The 12,884-nt window shown below is 39.3% G+C and overlaps 1 protein-coding gene and 1 pseudogene across 1 annotated transcript; both read right to left on the bottom strand.

Moving 5' to 3' along the window:
* Positions 1-233: 233 nt before the first annotated feature.
* Positions 234-8,251, bottom strand: mpnd (MPN domain containing). Its single transcript, XM_038716115.1, has 13 exons — positions 8,040-8,251; positions 7,283-7,485; positions 6,863-7,084; positions 5,232-5,331; positions 4,906-4,984; positions 4,709-4,805; positions 4,552-4,624; positions 4,360-4,436; positions 3,366-3,534; positions 2,734-2,804; positions 2,492-2,581; positions 2,296-2,388; positions 234-1,259 (listed from the first exon to the last, which is right to left on the bottom strand). Exons 1-13 carry the CDS (start codon positions 8,041-8,043, stop codon positions 1,173-1,175), a joined length of 1,365 nt encoding a protein of 454 aa, XP_038572043.1. The 5' UTR covers positions 8,044-8,251; the 3' UTR covers positions 234-1,172.
* A 3,261-nt stretch (positions 8,252-11,512) lies between these two features.
* Positions 11,513-12,884, bottom strand: LOC119901398 (annotated as a pseudogene).

Genomic DNA, 12,884 nt, shown 5'->3' with positions numbered 1-12,884 from the left:
ATGATCCTGACATTTCCTCTTTCCTTGGTTTGTGAGCAAATACCTTTTAAAGTAATAACATTCACTTAACACAAAACTGAGGCTTTCCCCTGTCAAGTAAATGTTGCACGCATCATTAACATTAGACCTGCTGAATATCAGCATGGTAACTTTGTCACTGTGAGCATCTCACAGAGCTGCTAGCGTGATTGTGGACCTGTAGTGATTTAGAAGAAAGTCAACAAAGAAGTAAGTCATGTTTAAATTATTCCAGTGTGTATATTTTAATGCTCTGTGGATCATCAGCAGGCGTAAGGCATTGCTCTGTCTTCATACATGTACATCACACAATCCGCAGTTAGTAATAAATACAGTACAGATAAAGAGGAAGCAAATATCTGTCCTAACCAACAGGACTCATGTCTCACATAACCCTACATGGAGACAGTAGAGGGCACACACACACACACACACACACACACGTTCATTAAAAAAAAGTTGGCATGGCACAGTGGAATTACTTGCACCACACTGCAACTGTCCAATTTGACTTGAGGAACACAAACATTCACGAAACCTATTGCAGAGTACAGTTTAGATCAAACCAAGACACATTTGCATTCTTTGCTAATGTAGTATATTTTGTACTACCCATTTTTACCTTTGCTCCATTGGTTTAGTTATAAAGGCAATTACAACACATTAAAAGTCTACATTGTACTTATCTGCTCATACCACAGGATACTGGCACAGATAGGCACATAGGTCCATGTGTAAAAGGTAAAGAGGCCGGTCAGGCAACCTGATTTCTGGTCCACGAGATGCTTCTGTTTAGTGTCCATCTCGTTAGTCTCGTGTTCCCTGATCCGGTGCTGTCTGGTTTTCTGTGTCAAATTGTACACTTCTCACTTTTCGCCATTTAAAAATAAATACCATCTCCTGGGGCTACTAGTATCATAGGTTTAGCACTTTCAGTCACTTAAGTGTTTCTGAACTCACAATAATGCTGTGTCAAAATTAAGTATCACTCAAGCATGAGAGAATTCAAGGCATCTACAGGATATGTTTTTCAAGCAGGTTTCTACGTTGTACATCCGTCACTCCAGTCCTGTCAGCGCCACACAAAAGGGGGTTTGAAATGGAACGACTTGAGATGGCGAGCAGCCGCATGCGCGCATGCACGGCAGATCCACTCAGTGCATGTTGCTCAGCTGGCTGTAGACATGCTCCAAGATCTGAGAGTAGGCCTGGTCTTTGGGAGCATGGCAACTCAGAGAGCCCTGAGGAAGGAGACAGAAGGTTGTCCAAGTTAGGTTAGCTGCTGGCAAATAAAGGTATTTGTACTTTACTTGAGCATTTTCTTTTCATGCCACTTTCTTCTTCTACTCCACTACATCTCAAAGGGAAATATTGTAATTTTATTTCACTGCATTCCTCTGACAGCTTCAGTTACTTTACAAAGTAAGGTTTTTACACACAAAACATATGAACAGTTTAAAAAATGTGATGTTTTGTTATAAATTAAACTACTTAACAGTTTATACAAGTACTAAACAAAACTAGTACATTAGTTGACTGACATAAATTTAATTGGCAACTAGTCATTTAATGTAAAAACATTTCAGGGTTCCAGCTTCACAAATGTCAAGATGTGCTGCTTTTCCTTTTGATTATTTTAATGTATCTTTAATCATTTTGAGGTTTGGACTGACAAAACAAACATTGTGAAGGTGTCACTTTGGGCAATTGTGACAATGTTTCTCACAATTTTCAGAATTTTTACAACTGATTAATAGCGAAAACAATCAGCAGATTAATCCATAATAAAAAAAGTCATTAATTGCAGTCATACAAAATAGTTCAACCTCAACCAACTACAACAGTAAAATCCTGCTTTTACATTAATTCATAAGTAATAATAATGTATTGGTATAATAATGTATTGTTATAATATAGTATTAGTATAATATATACTAGTATAACAACTATATAATATGATACTTTAAGTACATGTTACTGATTACACTTACATACCTTTACTTAAGTAACATCTTCAATGTAGTACTTTTACTTGTAATAGGTTTTACAGTGAGGTATTAGACCTTTTGCTTAAGTAAAGGAAACAGAAAACTTCATCCACTACTGTGAAATTATATATATATATATATATATATTATAGTATTGTTTTGGCAATATTGTTATTACACATTCATGCCAATAAAGCTAATTTGAATTTGAATTTGAATAAATGAGAATACCATCAGTCACCTAATATCTGCCCAGGTATAAAGATTTCAACTGGTCAATAAATCCTACCTTGATCTTGTCCATCATGGTCGTATCAGGACACCAATACTGGCTGAACTGGACGAGGTCGGGAGCTGCCCTGTAATAGTCAACCAGGAGCATCTGTGGAGGAAATAAACAGAAGTTTTTAATAAGGATTTACAGTATTTACAGTACAGATTTCTTTTGCAGTATTTTCATAGGACTGAAGCTGCAGTATAAGTACCATCTCGTTAAGAACATCACTAGTGAGAAAGTTGTCCTGTACGTAGGTGACCTCTACAGCCACGGGGATACCATGGTCATTGGGCCGTTGCTGCAGGAAGGTAGATGATGCATACGTTTAGCAGAAATATGAGCACAAGTGTCTTTCTAAATTAGGAGTGTCAGTAAAGACTAAACTAAGTCACAAAGCGATGACATAAGAAGGTGAGTAGTTTAAATTATATTAATTATTCCTGTCCTCACCTCAGGCGGTGGTACAACCCAGAATGGAGTTATTGTGGACGCAACACCTTGATTGCCGTGATAATATGGTCCTGAAAGAGAACAAAAGTTAAAAGTGTAGTGGGGTCCACAAAAGACCCTTCTTACCCTTCATTATTGTCTGTTTTTTACCTTATTTTTTCTTGCAAAACAACAACACAGTAAAAATAACATTTCTTTTATCTTCATTTTTGTCTTCTTGAGGGCATCCAGCTGTTAAACATTTAAGTTTTCTATTACGATCAGTCTACTGCTGCTACACAACACTGCAATATTTATATTTTACGATCTCACATGCATTTGTTGCTTTCTGCTGACACTTAACCCATTATCTTTTTCCATTCTTATATAACTGTACTGCAGTTTTTGGGTAGTGAGATTGCAGAACTACAGTAGATGCACAATGACTATAAATGTATTGTAGATAGATCCACTATATCTCCTGCTTTGTTATTTACCAATACTATTTAATTTCCCTGCATGGCATAAATAAAGTGTCTTTTATCAAACTGTTTTCACAGCTCCCTGTGGAAGAGGTACTGAAAGAATTTCCCTGTACATATCAATAATCTATCACACCATTATAGTCCCACACTGTATATAAAGGCCCTTACCACAGATGATGCCCAGACAGGGCTGGAAGCCATTGTTTGAACCCTGCAGCCTCAGCTGATGGTCCATCTGGGAGTCGATGTCCTGCAGTGACGGCAGAGCTGGGCCTCGCGGGTGACTGTGGTACCAGCCCACCAACGACAGCCCGCGCATGAACAGGTTCTGACAGATCTGGAGCAGAGTCAACATGACAGGTGCTGATTAGAAAAAAAAAACTTTAATGTAAATTAATAATTTTGTTTGACTTGAGTGAAAGTAAATAAATGTGTACTACCACAGTAATTATTATAGATGTTGCCAGTTCACAGCGGAGCTCAGCAATAACTGGATATACAATTGTAATTGCTAATTGGAAAACCCCTTTTTGTGATATTGTAATTGTAACTTGCAGCTGAATTTAGTTTTGGCCGCTATAGTTAAGTATTCAAATGGATGTCCCAGTTGCAAAGTTTGAAATTGCATTTTCTATTCTGTTAACTGGTCGACTTTCCATGCTGAAAATTAATTGTAAATTATGTGTTGCTATAAATTTGCTAATATTACAGAACCTAAGGGGAAGGACACTATTTAAGATTTCACATTAAGATTTATCCCAGGACAGTTATGGCAGTGCATGTGATTTTGAGCCAGTTTTGTAAAACTGGAGCTTTGTTAAAAAAAGTTGATCTTGGTGGAGTTTGTATTCTAAGATTGTTACCAGAAATTAACTAGTATTTAAATGAAATTTAAGTGTAAAAAAGCTAAACAAAATTTTGGTGGTTAACACACTCAGCAAAGCAGTCAGTGTTGACTTCCCTGTAATGATAATTCAAGAGTGGGTTCTTTGGTTTCTGGCTTTTGGCAAGAGAGATGAATGTTGACAAGTGCTGGCAGCTGAACTGTCCTGGGGCGCAGGAAGAACTTGTGAATTTTTAAAACGGGTTACATTCGCCTTCATGTTTTCTGAAGGCACACATGCTGTCAGTGCAGACTACTGATTAGCTGTCCATGTGTTACCTCCTCCTCAACAGCAGACGCAGAGTCTCTGTCTGCCAGCCTGGTCCGACAGGGGAAAGCCCTTAAGACTGTGAGCACTGAAATGTATCGGCCACAGAGAGAAAAGGGCTGGGTTTAAAGACAGCCTCATTCTCCTCTTCTACTAACGTTTATTTCTTGCAGTTACTTTCTTATCTCTAGGGTCACACTCACGTTGTGTATTGGTATCCCATCGTCCTCCGAGGTATCCCACCACCTCACTGGTAGTCAGGTGACAGTGGAAGTCCTGATGAGAATAAAAAACAGGTAACTTTGTCTTAACTGTCCATTAATATTCAATTGTCCTATTTTAGATGTGATTGTTACTGACCATTAGCAGCAGCACGTTACTGGACACGGCTACATTGAAAGGCTGGAATCTGTTGATGGCTGAGAAAGCTGACAGCTCCACCAGTGTGTGTGGATCTCTGAGGATACAAGTTAGTGTCTGTCACACTCAAATTCACTCCATGCTACAAGAGTACGTCACATAAAACTACACTGATCTTTCTGAATAAAAGTCAGTACCTGGTAGCATCCCTGGTGCCCAAGGTGCAATATCTGACAGGAATTCTCTCTCTGTCGGTTCTCCGTGAAACCATCACGTCTGCAACAGTTAAGGTTAACATTGGTTTCCCAGTTTGTTGGAACCACACAATTGCGAAAACAATGCAACGTTACAAGAGAAGAGATAGATGGGAGGTGGGTCAGGAGGGGTGAGTGGTGGTGAGAATGAGAGGTGTGCTGATCTGACATCTTTTCTTCATTATTTTGTACATTGTTATATTTGTCAGCTCAAGGGTTGTAATGTTCTAAAACTAATAAAGCTAATGTTGAAAAAAGAGATATTATACCATGTAATCCAGGTTTGTTGTTCTTGTTCTTCTCATCTGCCTGCACAGCTGTCTTCCCTTCCTCTTCATCCTCGTCATCATCCTCCTCACTCACCAGGCTCTGTCATCACAAGAAATACACACAATATATGACATAGGATAATGTAAATACAGTAATGTAGATGGGACAACAGTATATTTAGACATACAGGTACCATACAGCAGTGATCTCAACCCGGGGGCCTCTAAGGATAAAACGGAGGGGTTACAACATCACTGCAAAAATTAAGTCTTAAAACAAGTGAAACAAAATCTGCCAGTGCAGTGAGGATATTTCCAGAATATTTCATGTTTCCTATATAAATCAATGTCTTTCATGTATTCTCTAAAATACAGTTACATTTTCCATTCAAGACACTCATTTTGAGAAAATTCCTGAAGTTGATCAGTATTAGAAACTCTCCTGCAAATTTTTTCTCTTGTTCCAGGTTTTCAGGAATTATTTATCAACAGAAGTGACCAGATAAGATGGAGATTTTCAACAGTGATGATACAAAAGAAAAGAAGTGGGACAATAATCTGACTTTTTAAAAATCAGGGTTTCTTTCTCCTCTTTAGGCCAACGTGGCATAGCTAAATCAGGCTAACATACTGTCATCAGGCTCAAATCATCATGTTAGTTCTCATCCAGCTATCCATTAAGTTATCTTTAATAACAGTGCACACTTATTTTGAAATAAAGGCAAAATAAGTAGCTAGTTAAAAACAATGATCTGCATTCATGTAACTGGCTGAGTGCTGATCGTGTGATTGCAGTTACATGAGCTAGGTGTGTAGGGAACCCTCCCAGCATGCACCGGGGCAACACGTTCATTCATATGTCTCATTTTGTGTGTGTTCCTGCATTGTTAAAGATAGATTAATTTTGTTCTACAGTGTGCTCCACAATGTTTCCACTGTTTCATCATAGTTAGAGATTACCAGTGAATTTGCAAACATAAACCAAACATTTGGTTTAGTTATTTCTTTAGTGTACACTTATTTTGATGTGTACTTGATTGTGTAGAAGTATAGGTAACTCTTCATTTTGAAAATATAATTGTGTAAAACAGTTGCGAGCCATTTTAATGAATTAATGTTTGTTCTTCTCAGTACAACGTCTTGGTCATGATCCAGCTGACTGTTAATAAACTTCAAAAATGCAGACTCGTGTTAAATCGTCAACATTATAATCTGGATAACTCCATTTCCACATATGAACGATGAATGGGGCCTTGTTCTTTTTTTGCCTCTTACTGATTTTGTCATGCCCCTTTAACAATCCTTAATTTGGTCCATCTTAGATTTCCCTTCTTCTCTCTGCGTGTCAAGAGTCATGCACAGACCAGTCTCCATACTGATCCATGAACTAACTGTATGTAGACCTGAAACAATTCATTTTTCATGCTATTAAATCATATACAAATAAGCTGTTTAGAAGCACATTTGGGATCATTTCATTGTAAAGGTCAAAATGTGGGTCATGATGTTTGACCTCGACACACATTTAACTTGATACAGCTTGTGTGTTCCCTCAAATATTTAGGCTATATTTTAGGTTACATTCTGACTAAAAAGTTATACAAGTACAAATTCCACTGTTCTCCTCTCACCATGTCTGCGCTGGGTTGGTACTTGTGCAGCCAGGTGGTTTTGTACTGGACCAGCTTCTGTCCCCGGTAGCGTACAGATGCCCAGCCACAGCCAGACTTCTTGGCTGGGTTGACCAGACGTTTGCAGTGCGTTGCCCAGGCGCTGGGGGAGTTGAAGATTTGGCCCGTCTCCACCCATCTGATTTTCCCATCATTCAACAGGTCTCCTACAAAGTTCTTACCCTGATGGAGCGGAGAAGGGAGACATTTTAAATCAAGAAGCAAGACATACATGTGGGTTTCCTACTTAGTGCATTTCATTGCCAGTGTATCATGGCCAGGTTAGCTTGACATGAATAATAAGTGCCATACTTACTTGCTTACTTACTTGCATAAAAAATGAATAAAAACATTCTCATTGTATGTACTGTATGTTATTACCAGGTAGTGGATGGCTAGCACCCCATCCCCCGGCTCCACAAGGCCGTCCTTGAGCAGCACTCTCAGGGTGATGCCTCTCCGGGTCAGCAGGGAGCCCCGCCCGGAGCTGGACCGCAGGTCTGCCTCCTCCCCTCCACTCAGCTCCTCCTCATCCTCCTCTCCTCCATCCTCCACCACCTGTGGAGAGCTGGGTGGCTCTGAGCCTAAGGACACACACACACATTCACACATCATGGATCCTAATGTGCTCCATCTGCTGGAGTGATGTATGTGGGTGTAATGTCAGTGTCAAAAACAAAAAAACATAATTTTGTTCATTATTTTTTAATGTTTTCATTATTCAGCAGCCTCTTGTTAAAGGTCATATTACTCCGAGGCTTCAAAATTTGCCAAAGCACCTGACTACCAGTTAAACATCTGTATCACAGTTACATCAGGAACAAACCCCATGCAAATGTCCCATTACTTTAATTTTAATAACTTTGTAATTAAAGCTCCACTGTAATGGCAGCCAGCATCGTCCATAACTGCACCATGCTAAAATGATAGCAGTCCTATCATGGTGAAATGAATCTCAAGGGGGCAAAATAGCCAAATGATAATCTAAATTGGCATTTCATTAATTACAGCTAAGCTATGCGGTTGGCCTTTGTTTCCATCTCCCATTAGGGCATGGCTCTCTCCGCTAGAAGAGGCCTGTTCCCCTCTGTTACTTTCCCTCAGAATTACAATTAAACCCCTCTTTCATTATTCTCACCCATATCTCTGAAAGCGTCGGAGAGCGCCTCTAAATCCAGCTCGGTCAAACGCTGCTCCTTTTCAGGGCACTTGCCGCTGTGTGGGTTTGAGCTCCGGGCAGATTTCACAGATACCCTTCGCCACACTAGCTGCGGCTATTATTCAAAAACATAAAATGAAGGCGTCTGTGGCTCTGCAGTGTAGTTTCCTTGTTGTGTTGCTTTAATGTCAGTTCCCCTCCCCTTTCTTTCTCCCTCTCCCCGTCCTTGTCACTCTCCCTGTGTTCTTTTCTGAGCGGGTTTGTCTGACGTGCCATGCCGGGTATCTGCCATTATTCACACGACTATTAACACTAAAAATCCCACATAGGCATTTAAACGATAAAACAATCGTTTGGGGTTGAAAATTTGACTTAAATATTATTAAAGATGTAAACAATGTAGCGCTAAATCTGCGCTTCCTCCGGAAAGATGAAGTGTCGCCCCGTGCGCGTGAACCGACCGCTATTTGGCATTTAGGGAGATTAAAAGTACATCCTGAAGATTATGGGGTCTTTGTATATGACAAACACTACACAGTAGCTAAGGTCAGTGATTAGTGTGGTGTTATAATACGAGCTTGTGCCGCACTTCACCATGTTAATGTGGTTTTCTTCACTACACCGAGATGTTCCTTCTTTATCTCCGAAGAGAAGCACATTCACCGGGAAGCAGCCTGCGGAGGGCAGCAAACCTCCAGCAGCTTGTTTTACAAGGGTTTTTTTTTCTGTCGCTGTGGTAGGCCTACTTTTCACACAAGAACAGATCATCAAAAAAAAATTGTTTCCCCCCGCAACTTTAAGTACTAGACTGAGTAGACTGAGTGCAACATGTAGAAAGACATGTTTTGCAATGAAATAGCCTACATTATGTTCATACAAAGTACACGCTAACTTTCAGTAAGATTTTCTTATCTATCTAATACCATTTACTGTCACTGCTCATTGTTCCTAAAATTAAAAGATTAAAAACGTCAGAATAACCACCCTATGAGATTTTATCTATGAGATGTGACCTCAGTGGGATTCAAACCAGCAACCTTAGTTTTGGTAGCTTAGTGCTTTAATAAACAGAGCCACAAAGGACCACTGCAATAACTAACCTACAGTTTGTACAACTCCTTAAAATAAACAACATGATTACTACCCATAATTGTATCGCTAATTTCATGTAATGGTAAACTCAGTTGGTAGCCATATGTAAAAATGGGTGTGAACATGGAAAAGAATAGACAGCAAGGAAGTAGAATCAATCAGAGAGATTGAGGACAGGCAGAGAGAGGGCAGGGCATCTGTCAGAGAGGACAGGCTCAGAGTTACATTTGATAAGACAAATCTATACGTTGCAATAAAAGTATGTTTTTTGCATCAATGATTGGCCAAGATATCTTCAATGACGACATCTTTATTGCATAATAGATATTGTTGAAATGATGGATTCTGTACATGTTGGGTAAAGGAAGTGTATTTCCTAATGTGAAAACTGTGTAATCTGGCTTTTACAGTACTGTTGCATCTCTGTAATGGGGTCAGATGAATCTGCAGTTCAGCAATACTGGAAACAAAGTAGGCCTATATGCACATTTACTGAAGTAGGCTACCATCCAATTTTGATGCAGGCCTATTTTTTCTATTGAGTAGCCTATTTCCATTTGGCGATAATTTATACGTCTACTCCAGTACATTTCAGAGAAAGATCAATTAGCCATATCTGTCAAACATTTATTTACCTGTAGTGAACCTTATGACTGTAGGCTACAAACAATAATTACATTAAACATGATTCATATTTATATTAAACCATCCAACAACATGGCTGGATTGACCTGTCCAGTCTACATCCCCAGTGAGGGTGAGCCCAAACATCAGTATCACTATCCATGTTAGTTATATTTCATACCGCACATATTCAACAGTCTTTCAGCCAGTAACAAAATGTTTGGACAGTTATTGGTTTGCTTCTCGGGTATCAGGCCAAGGCTATAATGTTATCAGTTTGACTGTATTTTTAACACAACGCAGCAGTAGTATATAAAAAGATAGTTTGTCCATATCCTCTTTGTTGAAGTTTGTTCTGATGACGTCAGTGACATAAAGTGTACTTTATGGATATCTAATGTTTGATTATAAAGCCAAGATACCCAGTCATCTCTCTCAGAACTGGCAATGGCATTTTAGATTTCTCACAAAGGTAAAGCAGGGAGAACAGGATCACAATACGCTGGCTTTGCCTATGCCAAGTGGTGAGGACGTTCATGTCCATGAAAGAAGAGACTTCACAGATACACTTAGCATTCTGGCAAAACTGGTATTGACAACAATAGTGAAAAAATACATTTTGTGTTTTGATGATGTCACATGTGTTCCTAATGGATATCTAATGTTTGATTATAAAGCTTGCTTTGTTGTTACACAAAAGTCCCTTCTGCTCCTTTATGTTCGCCGGTGTATTTGTGTCTGTTGCTGCTCTATGGAGGTTAACCTGATAGACCTGTGGTACACATGTGAAAAACAAACAGTCAGTTGCTTGGTAACATTGATTAGCATTAAGCTGCTAACTTGCTCATACCTGAAAGCTGTAGTGATGTGCTAGGCAGTCTCCTGTTGATGACCAATTATTATAAACAACACAGCAACTCACCTGGAAAAGTTTGACAGAGACACCGTTTTCTCCCTATTACAAGTCAGTGTACCATCAAAATAATTTTGAAGCTGTCATTTTAACATACAAATACTACATAACGTTGCTTTAAAGGTAAAATAAGTTTCAGGAAGCCAGACATCAAATCACCCTGAAAGCAACAAGTAACAAAAAAAGTTTTTCTCTACACAAATCATATGTGACGCCATCAGTAGCCTATACATTTGCCTGGTTAAAAATGGGAATGAACTCAAAATGAAGTGACGCGTAGAATGCTATCTCACTGATAAAACAAATTGGAGACATTTGTGCACAAGTTAACACCTTATATCCAGTTATTTGTTATTGCATAGACAGGCTGCAACACAAACTATGGGCACATATCAGTCTGTCAACTATCATGTGCCATGGCTTAATCTATCTATCTATCTATCTATCTATCTATCTATCTATCTACTACTCTTCTGTACACACTATACTTACAGTGAGTGAACAGCAAAGTATTATGATACTTTACCTTATAGGTCTTTATAAACATTCTGAATATTTGTCCTTATATTATCGTATTATTATACATAGCTATAAGCACAGTATTACACATTATAAGTATGTTTATAATGCATTATAGACATAATGTTTGTCTGAAAACCACAATTCATTACAGTAGTAGTATAATAACTATAAGAATATCGGTATACTGCCCACATCTGAATTTATTTTTCTGACACAACTGTTCTGTCGTGTAGCAGAATTGCTATGTTTATTGTTAAAAGGTATTACAAAATGTCTTTAATACAGTCAGTGGCTTCTTTATTCTCCTTTGGTGTACCACCAGTTGGTAGAATAAGATTTGTTAAACATGGACAGACTGGCCCATACCATTTGTGAAACTGTAGCCAGTCTCACATACAGGGCGTGATTGGTCATGTTTATTTCACTTGTATAAAAGATAATTTGCTGTTCAGAAATCATCCTTCTCCATTTCCTCTTTGCTGAAACTCCCTGAGGGAACAAAAACTAATCTGTTGAGTACTGAGGACGTACCACCACTTGGTAGGTGAACAGGTTTGAGTGGCATTTATAGACTTGTTCTCCGCTGCTTGGGACAAATACAAGATTCTCACCATCAACAGAATTAAATTCACCAACGTGGAACACATACCTCCCTTCACACATCACAACAAGCCTATTGCTGTAACGAATACGTCCCTCCATCTCACTGGGTAACTCACTTTTCTTTTCCTCAATCTTCAAACTAACAGCTGGCAAAGAAGGGCAAGTGACACTTCCACTTGAGCAATCTTCTGCACTGATATATACTCTTGTTTTCCAGCGCATGTTGTGTAAAGCAAAATAGGCAGTGTTATGAACAGGTGTTTGGAAATCAGAGGTCAGACTATTGATGCGTTGGCCACGAAGAGTGTAGAACCCAAAATCTCTGTAAGCTTTGAAGATGTGGTAGCTGAAGGTAAAGCTCCATGGCATACCAGTGTAAATCCTGGACGTGTAGCTATTTTGTTCTTCCCTCAGATCATTGAGCAATGTTGTGAAGGGCAGAGCGTTAAACTGAAACCCCTGCAACTTGCTGGCCTGGTACTGTGAGCCATCAAGCCTGTATAAGTCCTCAGCCGGTATCATTGGGAAATGGACGAGCTTCAGAAGGACCTCGGGAATAGTTGTGTTCCTTGGGCTGCCGCCCATCTCTCCAGTCCATTCAGGATGACGGTTTCATTACGTACCACAAGGTCTGAGCAAGAAAGAAGAGCTTTGACCAGTTCAAATGGAAGATTTGTCCAGGCTGGCGAACGGATCAGCGCCTCACAGTTCCACGCCAGGTAGAGAAGGCAAACTTCCTGTAGTGCCTCGTCACCTATAAAAACTGCATACTCATAGAAAGAGTTCTGACTCTGGAAAGTGGGATCCTCTGGAAGAAACAGTCTGAAAATATTTGCAGCCTCATTCTGAAGCTCTGTCAGACCCCACTTGGATGCCATGTTAAGAATGCAGTAGGCAGAAGATAGCGTGACTTTCATCTTTCTTGTGTAGAAGTATCTGAAAAATCAGCAGCTTCATTAGCAAGGTTCAACTATTTCCAACTCAGTGCATACAATATAGACAGAAAGTGAAAATCAGCTGGTACAGTGGTACAGTTTGAAGTCACAAGTTTGCTTTTACCTGACAAAGTT

This window comes from Micropterus salmoides, unplaced genomic scaffold, assembly GCF_014851395.1.
Source record: "Micropterus salmoides isolate LMB-PRFRI ecotype aquatic unplaced genomic scaffold, ASM1485139v1 Ms_hic_scaffold_13, whole genome shotgun sequence".
In the NCBI taxonomy this organism is placed as follows: Eukaryota; Metazoa; Chordata; class Actinopteri; order Centrarchiformes; family Centrarchidae; genus Micropterus; species Micropterus salmoides.
The sequence above is the reverse complement of the archived record's forward strand: the minus strand, read 5'-3'. Positions and strand labels throughout refer to the sequence as shown.

Excerpts from the sequence above, each read along its gene's own strand:
- mpnd (XM_038716115.1), bottom strand. Across the intron at positions 5,332-6,862 it reads ACCAACCCAGCGCAGACATG|AGCCTGGTGAGTGAGGAGGA; the intron begins GTGAGAGGAGAA and ends TTGTGATGACAG. Across the intron at positions 4,437-4,551 it reads ATGGGATACCAATACACAAC|TGCTCACAGTCTTAAGGGCT; the intron begins GTGAGTGTGACC and ends GATACATTTCAG.